This window comes from Lonchura striata, chromosome 1A (genome assembly GCF_050655825.1).
Source record: "Lonchura striata isolate lonStrDom1 chromosome 1A, ASM5065582v1, whole genome shotgun sequence".
Classification (NCBI taxonomy): Eukaryota; Metazoa; Chordata; class Aves; order Passeriformes; family Estrildidae; genus Lonchura; species Lonchura striata.
In genome coordinates, this window is record NC_140741.1 from 34,674,328 (window position 1) to 34,693,141 (window position 18,814).

Consider the following 18,814-nt stretch of genomic DNA (forward strand, 5'->3'; position numbering starts at 1 on the left):
GAAGTATATAGAAGGGCAGTGTGTCTGCTAGCTCCTGTCTGCTCCTTTCATATAAAAGCCAGCAGCAAAAATCCCCAGTACCCTTTAAGAACAAGCAGGGAATTTATCATATCTGGTTGTAATGCCCTTTGGGACTCTTCAGGAAGAAAGGCACTGTAAATGTAAGCTCATTATCATCATTAACTCCTTTTATACACCAGCTGAGCTCAGAAGGAACAAATAGAAGAAAAATGAAAGGGAAAATAGGTTAAATACATTTGCCATTCTCTTCTTTTCCTGATAGGTTTTAACACTTCCTAGTTAGTTTTTAATGTTCATAGATACCTTTATTAGATTAAACTTATTATTTAATAGGTGTTCTTAAAATTACTTTGGTAATTTTTTTTTCAGGAGATTATATTTACATTGCTAAGGATTAGCAAGAAAATGGCTTGACTTGTATTTAGGGATATGCAACGCAGCAGTGCCTAACTCACTACACACTCCCGTAAGCTCAGAAACACCTTATGGTTTCCGCAGTTACACCTCACCTACATGTGTGAGGATGGTTTGAGAAAAGGAAAAACTCTCTGTCTAGCTCGTGTTTTCTGGGTGACTGTCACAGACATTTTTCAAAGTTAAAATAGCAGAACACCTTCTCAAGTTGCTTTATGGGAAAAATATTAAACTTTTAAGTTAGTATGGCATACTTTACAAAAAAGCTCTACAAAATGGCAACTGGAAGGAGCGATGGAGAATCCTTAAGGGCACTTATAATTTTACAGTTACTGTATCCAAATTCGGCACGCTGTGACCTGAATGAAATAAAAAAAAGAGAAACAAGAAGAAAGAACTGTGAAGTTTAACCGACTGTACAATGCAAGAAAGAAAACCATACACAAATGTCCATATCAGGAAAGAAATCAGTGGAGACGCCTCTGATGCTATTCCACTGCGGGAGGATGTGTGAACAGCATCTCCTTCGCTCAGCCTGCTGCTTGGTTTTGCTCTCCGAGGAGAACACCCGTCCGTGGCCTCTGCCCTCGCTGCTGCTCTGCCGCCAGCTCCCCGCTCCGCCTGCCAGCCGCGCTCCGCTCCCACCGCCCGCGGCTCGAGCCGGGCGAGACTCCCGGTGCCGGAGCAGCGCGCTTTGCCCGCCTGGCACCCGCGGCCCGAGGAGGGCGGCCAGACGCTGACACCGGGGCGCGCCGGTGAGCTGCAGAGAGCCGGCGCGGGGATGCGTCCCTGGCGGGGCCGCATCCTCGCAGGCAGAGCTCGGGGTCCGGCCCCACACGGGCCCGGCCCCGCGCCCGCCCCGGCGGGCGGTGCCTCGGCCCCGCGGCGCCGCCGGGCGGCGCTTGCGCACTGCGGCCGCCGCCCGCCCGCCTCTCCGGCGCGCCCCGAGAGCCGCGGCGGGGCCGGTCCGAGCCCGGCGAGCCGCGCCGGGCTGAGCGGGGCCGGAGCCGCGGGGAGCCGGCGGCAGGAGCGGAGCCCGCCGCACACCAGCCCCTGCCTGCGAGGGGCCGTGGCTGCCGCCCCGCTTCACTTGGTGCCCGCGCGACTCGGGAGGCAGGAGCAGCCCCGAGGGGTCCGTCCCGGGGCTTGCCCGCCCGGCGCCGGCAGCATCTGCGGCGCCCTGGCCGAGCGCGCCCTCCCCTGCCCGCGTGCGAGTGCTTGGGGGTGCAGTGATCGATCCCGGCAAGAGTTGTGCAAAGCTCCGAAACACCTTAAGCTGCGCGCAACAACCTGTGTTCTCCGAGGTGCTGGAGATGAGGAGTTAGTGTTCGCGACCGCCCGGCGAGGGGAGGTGTCTTCCTAAAGGGACTTTTCCTGACCCGTAGTGCCACCGGGTGCCCGCGGCGGCGAGAGGACGCAAATGGGCAGCAGGAGACCGGTGCGGCTGCTGGCGAGAAGGCAGCGGTCCCGGGAAAGGGCGGAGCGCCGAGGGGGGGTTCTCCCGGCGCTGCACTTGCTACATTAACTCGGCGCGTCGGAGCCGGCGGCACAACTTTCCGGGTCTGCCCCGGGCGTGGGCGACGAGAGGCTGCTCGCCGCTCCGCTCGTCGCGCCCCCAGCGCCGGCCGCTGCCCGCGGCGGACTCCGGCGGCAGCGGCGTCGTGGCAGGCTGTCCCCGGAGCCGGGTGGGCATGTCTCCCGTTCCCAGCCCCGCCGAGGGAGGCGGCCGCCGGGTCTGAAGGAGAGCGGGTGAGCCCCGCCGCCTCCCGGCATGCGGCCCCTCCGCGCTCCGCTCGCCCTGCTCTGCCAGGTGCTGGGCGCGTGGGCTGCCTGCGCCCTGGCCCCGGACCCCGCCGCAGCCTCTGGGCCTCCGGCGGTCCCGCAGCGCTCCCGCTCGCCGTCGGCCCCGCCGCCCCTCGCCCCGGGCCGGCGGGCGGCCGCGACGCCCCCCGGGCGCGGAGCCCTCCCTCGCGGGGCCGACGGCGCACCCGGCGGAGCGGCGGGACCGGGCGGCAGCTGCGCCCCACGCGGGGCGGCGGGGACCGGGCGGCGGCGGGCGCGGAGCAGCGAGCCCGGAGCCGGCGCGGCGGGCGGCCCCCGCTGGCTGCCCCTGAACGGCTCGGCCGGCGGCGAGGGCAGCGCCGGGGGCCGCGGGAACGCCACGGGCCGCCGCGCCCGGCTCCGCAACCCCTTCTACCCGCTGACCGAGGAGTCGTACGGCGCCTACGCCGTCATGTGCCTCTCCGTGGTGATCTTCGGCATCGGCATCATGGGCAACATGGCAGTGATGTGCATCGTCTGCCACAACTACTACATGCGGAGCATCTCCAACTCCCTGCTGGCCAACCTGGCCTTCTGGGACTTCCTCATCGTCTTCTTCTGCCTGCCGCTGGTTATCTTCCAGGAGCTCACCAAGAAGTGGCTTCTAGAAGACTTCTCTTGCAAAATCGTCCCGTACATTGAGGTAACGTCCGTGGGTGGGGACACGCGGACCCTGAGCTCCTCTCGCCGCCGCTTCCCGGCCGCAAGCCTGAGCCGTGTGCGGGGCCGTCTCTGCTGCCGGCCCGGAGACGTCCCGGTGCGCCTTGATTCGGGTTTCCTGGGTGCTCTTGCGACGGAACGGGGCCGCGTCCTGGCCCCGAAGGGACCGGAGTCGGCAGCGGCCGCACCGGCTCCAGCGGCACCGGGATTCCTGTGGCTCCCGCTCAGTGCGTCCTGCCACTCGCACGACTTGTGCCAAACTTTCCTTGCTTCCTGTGACCCTGAAAAACAAGTGATCGTCTCAGAATTAGATAACAAGTTTTTTGCTTTGTTTATTTTAGTAAAGTGAAGATGAGTCAGGAAAGCGGATGAAGGGCTTGAGGGGATCGCTTGTAAGGAGGTGATTGTAAAAAGGACCATCAATGGGATGTCTGGTTTCTTAATTTATATTTCAGCGTCCAAATCTCACGTTTATTTAGCTGCTGGTTTGTTTGGGTTTTTTGTTTGTTTGTTTGTTTTTGAAAGACACCAGCTCCGTTTAAACTGCTGCTTCTTGGCAGTTGTTCAGCGGCTCTGTCAAAGAAGCTCTGAGACAGCTGGCCACAGTCCTGCCGGCAGTGCTCAGGTTGTCCGCTTTATTTATTTACTGGAACTGAACACTGAGGCTTGCTGCTACGGTGGTAGCCTGGAGTTCCGGCTGGCTCGCCTGTATTCCCAAAACCTTACGTCCAGCATTATTCTGGAACTGAAAATTGAGGAAACAACTGGTGGTTCTCTTGTCCTAAGAATGAGCTATCAGAAAAGAAACCCAAACAAACAAAAAAGCAACCTCCTGTCCCCCTCCCAAAAAACCCTCAAATACCCAAGCTGTTATTAATACAGACAGTATCAGTTGCAGCAGCTCATTAGTACACAGTAACACAGCATTAACTGTCAAATGATCCTATGATATTTTAAAATGTTAAAAAAGATGTGTGACCTGTGTAGCCATAACATTGACACTGCTTCTTTCATGTGTTTAGTTTATTACTGGTGGTATTGGACAAAGGGTGGAGCTGTGCTACGCTTAGTTGAATTCTAGGCCAGTACTATACCACTGCATTTTAAAAACTCAGAGAACACTTAAGTGATTTGCATTTAAGAAGACATGATGCAGTAAATATGTATTTATTGAGAAAGTGATAGTGCTTGAATCCCTTAAAATTCCTGAAATGGATTCTGGGGCTGCTGTGTTAACCAATACAATAAAAGTAACAATTTCATTTAAAATATATAGTGTAGTTTGTGTTTCAAGGACTTTCATATGACATTTCATGCTTCCTAACCCTTTTTTGGTACATCCACATGCAAAATAGAAATAGATCAGTAGTTCAAAGTATTTGTGTGGCCACACTCTTCCTCAAAATTAGTTGCTTATGCTTTGCAGCTTTGGGCACTAAATAGCTTTTCAAGCTGAAAGTAGTTTGGCTGAAGTGTAGTTGTTGAAATTCAAAACTGTAATCCCGAAAAATATTCAGCTGCTGCTGTATGCCATTATAATTTAATGTTACCTTATTTTTTCACTTTAAAGTTCTGTGGATGCCTAGAATTGGTCTTATTCAAGAACTAGTACCAGTCCAGTCAGGATAAACTGGTAGCTTGGTCTCTGTGATAGGCTTAATTAATACTGGTGTCTAAAAGTTAAGCATTTTCCTTGTCCTTGAGGAAGTACAATTAACTTAGTTTTTAATTTCTTAAGAACTGAAGTTCTTAGTTCTTAGTTACAAATATAAAGAGGTCTAGCTTTAGGGCTCTGTGTTGCTCCCAGAATTGTACATTTTTTGTTCAATGGTTATTAAATGTAATAGTCATGCATGTAAGAGGAGTAAGTAAATGGCTGGATTTCCCTCTTTGTAAACTGTGGCAGTGAGTAGCAGATACTGAACACTACTGGATCATGACTTTCCCTCTACAGTTCACCTGGAGCCTGGAATGAGGGACACTGTCCTGTAAATCAGGATTTGACCCTGCTGATGCAGAGAAGGCAGTTAGAGCAAAGGTTCAGCGCTTTCCAAGTGTTGATCTAACCTCCCAGGCATTGCACAGTGACACTGACACCACCAGGAGCAATGCAGATGTGTAGCATGTCATGAAATCCAGCCCATGTGTAGCTGCTGCTCCTTGCTCTGTCAGGGGTTGTTTACAGCAGTACATTCAGCTGACAGCTGAACAACTCTCTTTTCCTTTGTAACTCACCTGGGCAGGCCCATCTTCTCTCACAGACGGAAAGGGTGAAGACTTCTTAGCTCCTTGAGAGGAAACCTCAGGAGAGGTATCCAGACCTTTGTGGAATACAAATAGAATCATCTTCCTGAAGATGGACACATTTTAACATCTTGTCTGTGTTTTCTATAAGTTTGCACCCCTTTCTTTTAAGGGTCTCTTGGTTCCATCTTTTAATCTTTTTATTTTTGTGGGGGTTTTTTGCATGTGCTGTTTAGAGAAAGAGCTACATGCTTCACCTGGTTTTGTGGATGCAGAAATATCTCAAGCATCAAAACCCCTTATTGACCTGAGTCTTCTGTCTTACCAGCTTTTATTCTCAGAACTAGAGAACAGGGCATGGCTGATTATCCACAGCAAGTGATGCAGTGATCATGGCATTTGAACATAATTCAAGCATTCTTAGTGTTGTTTGAAGATTTCAAGTGATCCCAGGGAAATACCTTGAGTTTTCTTAGTTCAGCCTCTTGTGGCCAATTGATTTTTATTTGTGCTGTTTTATGGATATTGTGTAGAATTCCAACAAAGCATCTGTTGCTAGTGATAACACATATGCACACAGTCTGGGGAAAATGTTTTATGATATCTTCCTGCACATTTGTATAGGTAAAGACTGAGCTTCTAGCAGTGGAATGTCTTCACAAATTTAATTTAAAGGGCAGTTTTCCCACACCTAATAAAGATCTTCTATGACAAGCACATTAAATAGTAATTTCACCTATATATTGTATTACCACTTGTAACTTGTAACTACTAGTTTTGAGTGTACAGAAAAGGAGTTGAGAAGGGAATAAATGTGGACAAAAGCTGTACTGTTACTGTGATTTTAAATATTTTACAACTGTTAGTCATGTGAAGTTGCATTTTTTTCTTTATTTTATTTTAATGCTGAAAGCCAGTAATGAAGATATTAAATAAGTTGATTAAGGCCCAAAGCAACTTGCACAAGATGACAAATAGATTCTGTCAGGTAGGACTAGAAACCTTTCAGGCTTAAGAGGGAACTTTGCTTGAGTTGTGTGCATTTTGCTCTTGGAGGTTACACAAGAAGCTTTATTTGAGAGGGTTGCATTCTGTACCAATAGATTGAATCAAGCTACTTATAGCCAAATAAGGGTTTAGAATTCAGGGTATACAGCCCTGAATTCAGTGCTAGTAATCATGAGGCCTTCTGCCTCTCCCATACACCTCACAAGGAACAGAAGGACAAAGTTTGCGGTGTCCTCATCTGGACCATATCATGCATACAAGACTGGTGTGATTCTGGAGCAGGCTGACACTAAAAGCCTTTGAAATCTGATGCCCAAACACTGCATGTGCTTTTGGCAATGGATTTGTGGCATCACTCCTGTTTCTTGTGGGCAAGTTCCAGCTCAGGAAAGCTATCACAATTAATATTCTTAGTGCAAAGCATAAGGATTGATTTGGACTGAAATACGAATTACTCTCTTTCCCTGGAGCTGATCCTCCAGGGCAATTTGAAGTGAGGCTTTTTCCCATTTCTCTTTTACTTGACGGAAGTGAGCAAGAAGCACAGAGAAAATGCCTATTCTCTGCCTGTTCCAAGCTGTGAGAAGAGATCCCTATTTTAAGTTTCATTTTAGGGAAGCAAATACATTTTTAATGGGAGTTTATGAAAGCTGTGTATTATCTATCTTTTCTGTGTCTTTTGATGCGCAGTATTTTCTTTATGTCTCTTTGACTCTAGTCAGAGCTGTGCTCCTGAACCTCCAGTGAGTCCTCTGGGTCACAGACAAAAACAGAGATGTTTGCAGTTTCAAGGCTTCATCATGAGAGTTTTCTAGGGCAATGGCTTGATGTGTCTTTAACTGAGCAGATTATCTTCCGTGCTTATCACACAATAAATAATTATTTAAAACTGAAGTGTTAATATATCTCTGCCCTTTAGGTATTAATAACACAATGATGACAGCTGCCATGTTGGTTGTTCTCTCAGTCTTTCTTTCCTCTGCAAATCCTGTCCTTAGGATCTTCTAAATTTTTGCTTTTGGCTAAACTTTGCCTGTGGCATTTCAGCATGGAAATGAATTTATGTCAGAGTAGGTTTAAAATTGGGTCAGTAATATTTAAGTTGCATATGTGTGGAGAGGAAAAGGCAGCATCTGTGATCCCAGCTCTATTGACCTGCTCTGAACACAAGCATGTAATTTCTCCATATGACAAGATTTTTCGTGCAAAAAGAGGAAGAGGTAGATTTCTATTTGTAGTTCCATATTGCTACTATTAAGAACTAGTGCAGGAGTCCCTTGTGTAGTGTGATGAGAACTTGATCCTTAGTGGAGAGTGACTTAGAAAAAAGAAAACAAAAATAAATTTACCTATTTGGTAGCGTGGTAGATTGCAAACAGGAAAATGAACAAAAATGAAGTCCTTTTGTTTGTTTGTTTTGTGATATTTCCAAGCTTCTGGATAAACCTGTAATGTACTAGTGAGTATTTCCAGTGCCCCAGAGCCCTGTGAGTCTGTTGACTTTTGCTTTCAGCAGAACTCAAGAGTGGTGCATGGAAGTGGATGCTCATTCTAAACAGTATATTTTATGATATACAGAAGTGTAAGTTATTAAGAGTAAATATCACATAAAGTATGTGTGCTTTGTGTCTCCTTGGTGTGAATGTTGACAGTATTTCAAAGGAAACAACAGTATTGTACCTGTTATTCTATGTGTACGATCATCTCCATGATAGTGGATTTCAGAATTACCATCTCATCTTTCAGATAGGTTATGTAGATTTTTATTTGGAATACATAAGTAATTGCTGATGTTAGAGCTATACCCTGGCCCCAGATCTTCTTAGCCACTGAATTATTCTTGCCACACCACAGTAGTGTTTTTACTGCATGACTCTTCCCTATTTTAATGCATAAAGCCATTAATGTTTAATAGCACTTCTTGTGAGAAATACAGATATATTTTTGTTCTTTTTAAATAATGACTGTTTTTCTTGGTTTTGTTTTGGGGTTTTTGGGGTTTTTTGGGGGAGTGGAGTGGGACTTTTTTATTAAAAGAACAGAAGTCTAGATAAATATTACATAATGGTTTGCAATGGCTTGATCTTTTATTTTGCAGTAGTCTGTTCTTATTACTGGAGTCTGTACTGTAAGTGTAGAGTAGTACAAAAAAAGGTATTGCAGTCTGTGCTAAATTTATGTATTTATCTTAGGAAAAAATGACAAATCTACAGGAGTCCCCCTGGTATGTTGCATTAACATGTTCAAAAGCTATGAAATTTAATGTGGATATGGAACAGCCATAAGAAAATGATAAACTATAATGGCTTGATGAATGAAAAGTTATTTATATTATATAACAGGAATGGATATACAGAGTTTACGGGGTGTCACTGATAGCTCAGAAGTGGCTTGGATGGTAGTCACCAACCTTTTCTGTAGCTCAGCTTTCCCATTACAATGGGAAAATGTTTTGTATACCCATCTTGTCTTGTAACAAAGGAAAAGTGCCATGTAGTTTTAAGAAATTCTTTTCTATCAACATAAAATATTCTGTCTTAGAAACTTCAGATGGTAGAAGGGTCCACTTCTTATAACACCTTTATTTTAACTTGTTCAATATAAGCTTTTAATTGTTTCCACTCACTTCTTTGTTAGAATGATCACTCTCATTTCCAGCCTGGAGCTGCTCAGAGCTGGTTGATTTCCATTCTGTTATGCTCACTGTCTTTTGGCTTAAGTAACTTTTGTGTCTCATCATAGATTTTTTTGTAGATAGAAGCAATATCCCTTCTTGCTCTCTGTTTTACTGGATGGAATGACCCAACCTCTCTATTCACTTACAGAATTTGATCTTTGTTGGTCTTTTCACTCAAGTCACCTTTTCTGATTTTGTTTCTCATTTTTATTACTTTTGACTGGAAATTAGTGGGACAAAATTGAGTCTTATTTCCACAGCCATAACTCACTGTAATACATCTCCACTGCTCTGCTGGTCAGCCAGAGTCTCTACTCCTGGAAGCCAGGGCCAAGAGCTGTGGGACCACAGCCAGGAGAAGAAGTAGGACAGGCCAGGAAAGGCCTGGGAACATTTTGGTAATTGTTAAAGTTTGTGAAAGGGGAACTGGTATGTTGGAAGAGTGGACAGGAGAACAGCAATTACGCTGAGCATTTCATGAGTTCACTATTGTTCTCTGTGGCCTCAGTTCCCCAAATCAGTTTTGGCACAGTTGGCTAACAGCTGGTGAGCTAATGACCAAAGGTTTATGCAGTGTCTTGAAATGGCATCGCAGCGCCCACTAATGCTGTCAAGGCTTTTTAAAGAGCAGCAGTGTTTAAAGAGATTATTTTGTAACAACAATGTCTTCCTCTGTGTGTGTATGCTGTAGCTAGCAATCCCTTCAACTGGTATGGGTATCTTCTCAAAGCAGGGGTTCCTTCACCTCAGAGCAGATTGATGGTCACTCAGTTGGAAATTTGGGGACTTTTCTGATTTCATGTAACAAGAGAAAGTTTTAAAATGATGTCAGCCTGAATGTCTAGAAACTGTAGGAGAATCTTCAGTGGACAATAGGGAAATAAACCAGACAGCTAAGTGATGATCAAAAACCACTGAGCCTGAGTTGCCCTTACCTTGCCTCATTTCCTGCCAGGTTGGTGGAATTAAGATTGCAACAGTTTATCAGACACTCAGCTGTTACAAAAAGAACACCATTAAACTCCCTGTGGCCTTGCACCACTTTACATTTTGTTAATTTGTGCTTTTCCTTCTCCCTGTCAAATGAACGATCTTAATTCTGTAGTTATTTCAAGGCAATATAACACCCGAAAAGAAAGTTTCTCTGAATTTTTTCACGCTTTCAGCTTTACTGTAATTATTAGTATAACTAGTATGAAGAAGCACACCTAAATTGAAATTGTGTGAACATGCAGAATGCATGTCCCAGTTCTCACCCATAGGTTTTGAGCAGCACCCATTGATTTTGCTGGCTATTATTTATAGTCTGCTGTGTGGAGTAAGTAATCCAGCCCTTGAATTGCTCTATTGCATTTAAGCAAGTCAGCTGGACTGAATCCATGATCATCTGCTTGAGTGTTTTTGTGTGGTTTCTGCGAGCTTTTCCATGGCATCACTAACTTTGCTAATTTACAGAAAATAGGAAATTGTTGCTTGTTCCAGGGAAACACTGGCTTTGTTTAGCTTGTTTCATCAGTAAATCCATGGGAGGGTTTTCAATGCCGCCTTCCAGTATTCTTAGTTGTTCCCTCTTGCTCTGTTTCCCTGTTTTAAGCCTCCAAGTTGTTGGCCAGTTAATATGACAGGAGCCCTGTAGGTTATGTTTCTTCATGGCAGACGTGTCTCCTTTCATTAGCCCAGCCCTAACAGCTGCAGAGTTCAATGTGTAAACAGTCTGTTTGCCATGAAATGCTGCAGCAATACAAGTGTCTGCCTTGGGGTGGGGGCAGGCTCATGCCAGAGCTGAAAGGAAACATCTTCATGCACAGAGACTCGGGTTTTCTTCTGTTTTGCTGATTGTTATTTCAATCTCTTTTCATTTCCAGATCTCAGTTATTTCCCTGTCTCTTATAATTGTAGTAAGCTGAGTCCTGACCCTTTTGTAATTCATGATGCGTGTTAAGGCTAAAGGTTTTGCTCTCACTAAGAGATTTGATGACTGCACACACATTTAAATATTTTGGAAACAAAGTTGCTAATCTTGAATTTAAAAACCTGACTCTGAGCTGTGATACAGGAAAATCATATTTCATTAGCAAAGTCTATCACTGTTCATTAAGATTTCCCTGTAGCTATTGTTCTTTAAATGTTTTTATTTCTTATTATCTTTAGCAAGCTTTTTTTGAATCTTGTCAGACAATTAAACTTCCAAATCAATGGTTGCCTATTAAAAATCTTCACAGTGGTGCCTTGTCATTAAATATTTCTGGAAGTTAATTAGGAAGAGGTTGCATATTACTTATTCCATCTTTTAGGAAGCTGCTTCAAAGAATTCTCCAACCAAGCCAATATCTTGCAATTGTAATTCCAAGTGCCTTATATTTTTCAATTATAGTCAATTTTAGCAATTTGATATGGCGATTAAATATTGAAGGTCAAAATTAATGATACATTTATATAATTGTGCATAATTGTACTATGTATCTTGGAAGAACTTTTTTCAGGGATGTGTAAACAGTATTATTTCAATATTATGGTGGAAATCAGAAAGTGCTTCTTAAAGTCTGCCTATGCGAAATTTAAATATAGCATTGCACATCAAATTTTGATAAGCAAAATTATAGTGAACTGCCTAATATTACTTTAGATTTCCCAGTTTATTGCAAAGATATGGTTCATTCATTATAAAAGTAAACATTCTTTACGTTTATTAGTGATATTATTTTACTTTTTCTTCACAACACATCAACACATTTTCAGCATAACACATGTATGCAAGAAAATAAGTTAATTAAAATTCAGCAGGGCACTTAGTCTTTCTCCAGTTGAAGTTAATGGGAGTTCTGCTTTAAATTTGAACTGAAGTTAAATTTATTGCTAATAGAATTAGACCAAAATGTATATAGTCTTCTTGCAAATTTATTTTAGGAAATTAAATTATAAACAGGATAAAATGATAGGAAATGATGTTTCATGATGGCACAAATTTCTGTTCATGCATAGAATAATGATTATTAAAGCTAGAGAACATAAGCATTGGTCTGTACTTGTTCTTCACAGTATATAACTGACAGCTCTCTCCAATCCATCTTTTAGTCATTTAAAGAATTAAACTTCTTCCATTTCTCCTGGCCTACAGTACACTCTCCCACAGAATGTTTCCTATGAAATTAAGCCTGGGTTTTCCTTGAAGTTTTTCTAAATGAAATACTGACTATTGGTTATATAGAGCCTAAGCACTGTAGTGAAGGTTAGTTTTGCACAGGCTTTGAAAGTCTGAGGATTTCAAACACAATTTCTTTGACCTCATGGTGGGGGATGACTTTATGCACCTACATCCCATCAAAATTTTGTTTAAAAGCCTAAGTCCACAAAAATAGTTGTTGGATTCTACTCAGTTCCATAGATTCCTCATCCCAAGGGTTTCATAAGTTTTGTAGATATGGAAGGTTTAATGTTTTGATCCCCTGCATGCATAATGAACTTGTTACGTGGTCATAACTTCTGCTGAAGGAAGACTCTCCTGTCTCTCCCAATTTGACTTAAAATTCCAAACCCTGTGGTGGAACGTATCTTTCTGAAAAACACCCCTTAATTAAAAAGTGGGGAAGGAAACAGTTTAGTTTAAAACTTTAGTCAATTCCTCTATATTCTTTTTTCCACTCAGTGTTGCACAGGTGCTTACTTGAATCTCCAGGAGATGTTGCCACTAGGCTGGAATAAGAATTTGTAGGCGAAAAAATAGAAGCATGTACTCTTTTTGGCATGCATGCTGGATGGTAGCTCAGGAAACACTGGAAGCCAAGTCCGTCTGTGATGATGCTTTTGATGGTGCTCAGCACCCCAGTGCTCAACTGCTTCACTTCCTCCCCTCCTTTTTTTTTCTCATTTTTTTTTCCCTTTTCTCCCCCACATTTTTTTTAACCTCCCCGAGACAGCCCCTGTATTAACCTGTGCTGCCTTTCCTCCTTCGCAGGTGGCCTCTCTGGGAGTCACCACGTTCACGCTGTGTGCTCTGTGCATTGACCGCTTCCGTGCCGCCACCAACGTGCAGATGTATTACGAGATGATCGAGAACTGCGCCTCCACCACGGCCAAGCTGGCGGTGATCTGGGTGGGCGCGCTGCTGCTGGCCCTGCCGGAGGTGGTGCTGCGCCAGCTGGCCAGGGAGGACCCCGAATACAGCGGCAGCCCCCCGGGCGAGCGCTGCGTGGTGAAGATCTCCACGGCCCTGCCCGACACCATCTACGTGCTGGCTCTCACCTACGACGGGGCGCGGCTCTGGTGGTACTTCGGCTGCTATTTCTGTTTGCCTACCCTCTTCACTATCACCTGCTCCCTGGTGACAGCGAGGAAAATCAGGAGGGCAGAAAAAGCCTGCACGAGGGGGAACAAGCGACAAATTCAGCTGGAAAGTCAGATGAACTGCACAGTGGTGGCTTTGACCATTTTATATGGATTTTGCATTATTCCCGAAAATATTTGCAACATTGTGACTGCCTATATGTCCACAGGGGTCTCTCGACAGACTATGGACCTCCTCCATCTCATTAGTCAGTTCCTTTTGTTCTTTAAGTCCTGTGTTACCCCAGTTCTCCTGTTCTGTCTCTGTAAACCTTTCAGCCGGGCCTTTATGGAGTGTTGCTGTTGCTGCTGTGATGAATGCATCCAGAAGTCTTCCACGGTGACGAGTGATGACAATGACAACGAGTACACCACAGAGCTGGAGCTCTCCCCGTTCAGTACCATTCGTCGTGAAATGTCGACTTTCGCTTCTGTGGGGACTCACTGTTAATTGACCTTAGGGCTTTATTTCCTGTATCTTTTTCCTTTTTCTTTTTTTTTACTTCATATTTTTCTTCTTGAAGCAAAATGCAGGAAAACAAAATCACTGTTAAAAAGTACGCTTGAAACCAATCTGTATTAACAGTCGTGCTTTGGAAAATAATTTCTTTGGTTATTAAAAGGAAAGAAAAAGAGAGAGAATGAGAGCCATCACTCAGTTTTAAATAATGAGATTTTGTATGGTGCTATGATTTCATTGGGTGAGGAAGAGGATCTATATCAATCCATTTTTATTTAATTCTGTAGTAATTTTTTTTGATAATCACTGTAAAATGATTATATAGAAATTGTGGGCTTTGCAAGGTGTTTTCATGTAAAAGATGTGGTGGAAAGTATTTGAAGGTAGTTTTAATCCAATTACTGTACACTATTTTGAGAGGGCTTGAGCTTCAGAGAATTTATAAAGTAGCATAAAAATAAATGAGGTTTTATTCTTTAACTTGATTTTCAATCTACATTTAACAAAGACACCTATGAGTAGTATTAAATTCCTTTAATAAGTAAAAAAAATCTTTGCATATCATAATTTAGGTGGCAATATTTAATTAACATTTGAGTACTTACACTTGGAGGATATAATTAGAGTGTTTAAGGAAGATGGTTTTAATGATATTAGATTTATAGGAGTGGGCTTTTTTAATGTTCTGTTATGAACGTTCAATGTGCCTCATTGAAAATTTTCTTCTTAACCTGCAGGTATACAAAATACTGAGTTATTTTATACTTCTTACCAAGAAACAGTCACTTTATCACTGAATTTTGTCTTCTGTGATTTCAAAATCAAGATTCTTTCCAGTATGCTATTGGTTTTACATTGAGTTTATGTCCTCCATCTCTGTATATATAGTTCCTACTGGTTTCAGTGAGAGTCTCATTGCAGAGAAAGGCATTTTTTTTTGCCAGAGGTTTGCTCTGACAATAAATGTGAGGGACTGAAACATGTGGTGAGTGAATTCCTTCTGTTTTAAAGGGTATAAACACACTTGGACACCTGGGGCTTGACCTAGAGCCCATGGCAGTCAATGGAGAGGTTTCCATCAATTTCAGAGAGCTTTGAATCAAACTGGCATCTTCTATTTGTTCTGGCATATGTAGCATGAATATTAATCACAGGGGCTGTGTGCTGGATCAGAACCATGCTGCTCTCACAGAGACTGCTATTCATTAGCAGCTCACAGCTCTGAAGCTGCTTTTAAGAGCCACTCTGTGTTTTGCTGATGGCTTCTTGCTGTCCACAGAGTTGTTAAAATGAGGGTATGTCAACACTGCCAGCAACAGTGTGATAGAGTAAAATCCAAAGTTGTTATAAGCAAGCCAGGCTTATAAGAGTCTCTAGGAGACTGCAAAGTGCCTCTCCTTACCAGCAGAGCTTATATCCCCACTCTTGGCTGAAGCAGACATTCTGTTCTTGGCAGGCAAGCCGGCTTCTATTTACACTGGGCAGCAGGCTGAAGTATAGACACAGGCTGAGGAACTGAATTTTTTATAGATAGCTTGTATTTTAATACTAATTAAATAAATAATGCAGCTGTATTGAGCAGAAGGAAAATCTCATGCATTCATGCTTTGAAATTAAACAGTGAGTATAACTGATGCAGTCTTACCTCCCTCTTGATACCTGCCTCGATATATGTTAAAAGGCTTGCTGTAACTTCTGGAAAGGACTCTATTTTTTGTTTGTAGATTCCAGACTTAATTTATCTAATCTTGGTGATATTCTTGGGCAAGCAGTATTTCTTCTTTTTCCTTACCATTTTAACCTATAATAATTTCAACTGAAAAAAAACCCAGTTGAAATTAATTAATATGAATATGAATCTTAATATATATACATGTGAGTTCTTCTTCTGAGTTTTGAATCAGATACCAGGCCCTAGCAAGGTGGTCTGCTTTAACCACAGGCATTTGTTTCTGCTTAGAACTTGAAAAATTAACCAAGTTTTTAAAGTCTTGTTTTACATGCTCAATCACTTCTGAAGATGGGAACTACCCCTCCTTATAAAACCTTTCATTGACTTTGCTTTGCTTGATTACATTCAATAAAGTATGAAAGAGAAAAGATGGAAGCAAAATCTTCCTCACTTTGCTGCCTGTGTTTCCTCAAATATATATTGCCAGCTCTGCATTTTGATTTTTACTATTCTCTTTTATATGCCAATATTTATAAAGAATGGGAATAAGACTCCTTTTTTTTTTCCTTGCTGAGGGAGCTGTTTCCCTCAGCTGCCTTTTCTGTTACAACAGGGGCTCAAGGATCTTGGAAAAGAGCAGCAGAAAGAGAGGAAGCACTTTAAAACAAACAAATGAAAAAAAAAAAAAGAATTTACTTGGAAATATTAAATGATCACATTTTGCTATTTTAGGTTCAAGATTGCACCAGGACACAAAATGTCCCCATTGCTTTGGAGATAAGGTGCTTCCAGCTTTCCATTTGGCACTGGGCATGTGAGCTCTGCTAAGAACCGTCTCTAGCTCACAGCTTACATGTTCTGTGTCCCAGAAAGGTGCATTTGCTTCTGCATTTAAACATTTCCACAATACGTGTATGATAATCCTGGAAAAATCCCCAACCAACCAACCAAACGACCAACCCAAACATAAAACCAACAAAATCAGATCAAACCAACAAAAACTCCAAATCCATACCCAGTGAAAAAACCAACCCCTACATGAAACGATGTAAGAAGGCATTGGAGAAGATAGGATCTGGTAATGCTGTGTTTGTAAATGCATCCTCCTCCTTGTGTGGCAGAGCATTCTCCAGATGATGGGGCTTCTCTGTACCTTTGTGTAATCTTGCCTTTTCTGCTGCTGAAAGAGCATTTTTCACAGCTATTTCTCTGCCTTGCCATGGATTACTGTAGCAATTTGACACTCTTTTATTCTAATTTGTTCTCTAAATTGGTTAAACTAATACCTCATTAGCAATTTGTATTGTCACAGCCATTCAAGTGCCATGATAAATGATTCTTTATGTTAAAGATGCAGTACTGCATTGCATTTCTTCCATCCAACTGATGCTCTGAATTCTTGAAATTTTCTTGTGTTTGCTTTTCTTACTTTCTTTAATATTCTTCTATATTAAATAATAATTCTTTATTATTCTAATAATTAATAAGCTGCTTGTGTCTGGTTTGAATCCACTTCTGTCAGACAATTCTGTCAGAGGGAATTTGATGACTGAAGATTTTCTTATTGCAAAGATTTAATTTTTTACCTAAACTAAAGAAACTTGCAGAACATGGCGATCAACGTAGAAGAGTGATGAAATGGAAAATCAGATTGTAAGGTAGGAAAACCTTATACCTTTCACATATGTAAGCCTTTAATACATTAGCACTAATTGTCCCAGCCCTGGCTACATTGAGAAATTCAAAACCATGAAACTCTAGTATGTATTTCAGTATCTCCAATGAAAACATTTCATGACCTGTATCAAAAGATAATTTTGTAGGTCAAAGTACAAATGGTAAATTACTGAGTAATATCTCTCAGAAGAGATTGCTTATTTTACCACTTTCAAGATAAACTCCTACATTCAACCTTAAATAAATTCTGTGTTTAAATGATGTCAGTGACTTGCTCAGCTCCTGTTCTGTCATTGAGACCATGATGTAAGTTTCCACAGCTGCTGCTCCAGCAGCTCTGGGAGCAGCTCCTAAAGACACTACAGAGGTTTCCAAGCATGTAGTCCTGGATCTCTTTGTAAGAATTTGTGCCATGTTAGGCTCCATGGTGAGACTGTTCTATTGTGCTCTTGGCACTCAGAAGCAAACTAGATTCTATGAAATGTGAATTGCTATTGAAATTCTGAGTAGCTTACCCAAATTCATTAAACAACAAGAGTATTCAAAACCTCTCCTAGTATCTGTGAGCCATTGTCTTAGAAACAGTGTAAAAACATGCAACTTGCCCTGTGGGTGCCTGACTACTATTGATGTGCTCAGATACATTGCTGAGCTGCTTCTGGACTTTTTTTTTTTGCCAGGTGGCATTAACAGAACTCCCAAACCACTTAAATCATCCCCTTGTTATTGTACTGGAACTAAGACTGAAGTCAAAACCTGCTCAAAATTAGTCTGTCTCCTTAGCAGGACTCTCTTCTTTGCACGGAGAGCACGTCTAAGGTTACAGACTGTTAGTGGATACAGGCTTAGCACAGCAGCATCAGCATGTGTATGTTTGTTCATGTTCTGATGAATCAAAAATTTAGGTTCTGTTATTTCTGGGATGGAAGAACAAGATTCAAACCTGTGCTCTGCTTAATTTAGAGGTGAGATTTGAAATTTGGTGGTTCAACATGCCATTAGAAAGGCATAAGTGCTGTAGTAATAGACACACTGGTGTTATTACAGGGGAGAACCTATAAGAAGTTAACCTCCTGCAGAAAGCTGATTCATCTTATTTTTTAAGAACCTAGACCTAATGATTTTCCCGAATTGCAAAGGCAAACAGGGATTTCTTGTGTCTGCATGCTGAAACAATCCTTATTTCTTTGTATCACTGAGAAATGTGATTAGGATGAGTTATAACTTTCTTCCTTCTTTCTTTTTCTATGAAAAGCTCAGCCAAAGTCAATGTGAGCAGATTATATGAATCATTAAAACTTAATGGCATTCTACATGTACTGTCTCAGTCTTCGGGAACTGTATTTTTTCACTACTGTTTTGTATTTGATTGAGTCATTTAACACCTGCCCTTGGTAGATGTCAAATTTTCAAAAGTAAATGGGTATGTTTTGTAATGAATAAGAAACAATGAAAAAGCCACAGATTGAGATACTCCAGGGCACCCAGGCATCTCTGCTTATAGGAACACTGACTCATGCTGAGAGCTAAAGGTTCACCAGTCAGGAGAGCCATGTTTAATCATGCACTGTATTTAACCCCTAAAAACCAAGCTGCTTCCTTCCCTATGGTATAGTTTGGCTGGTTCTGGTTTTGGGTTTCAGGCAGTAAAAGCTGTGACAAAGACTCTCTGGCATTTTCAAAATAACAACACATAAAGCCAGTGCTCTATGTCTAGTGGTGACACATTCCCTATGTAGTGTTACCTGGAGTGCCAGGATCCATTCCTCTTTCAAGGAAGAGGTCAAAGATTTCTGTCCTTGTGCACATCTTGTGCATTACAGCTTCTTATTACTGA

At 42.6% G+C, this 18,814-nt stretch overlaps 1 protein-coding gene across 1 annotated transcript; it reads left to right on the forward strand.

Annotated features, from left to right (window-relative positions):
• The first annotated feature begins 1,368 nt into the window (after nucleotides 1-1,368).
• GPR37 (G protein-coupled receptor 37) lies at nucleotides 1,369-18,292 on the forward strand. The gene is made up of 2 exons (XM_021553468.4): nucleotides 1,369-2,899; nucleotides 12,801-18,292. Exons 1-2 carry the CDS (start codon nucleotides 2,207-2,209, stop codon nucleotides 13,617-13,619), a joined length of 1,512 nt encoding a protein of 503 aa, XP_021409143.1. The 5' UTR covers nucleotides 1,369-2,206; the 3' UTR covers nucleotides 13,620-18,292.
• The last annotated feature ends 522 nt before the right edge of the window (nucleotides 18,293-18,814 follow it).

Bases quoted from the DNA above. Each gene is read 5' to 3' on its own strand.
- GPR37 (XM_021553468.4), top strand. From the start codon at position 2,207: ATGCGGCCCCTCCGCGCTCCGCTCGCCCTGCTCTGCCAGGTGCTGGGC. The intron at 2,900-12,800 runs GTAACGTCCGTG...CCTCCTTCGCAG, and splicing joins AAATCGTCCCGTACATTGAG to GTGGCCTCTCTGGGAGTCAC.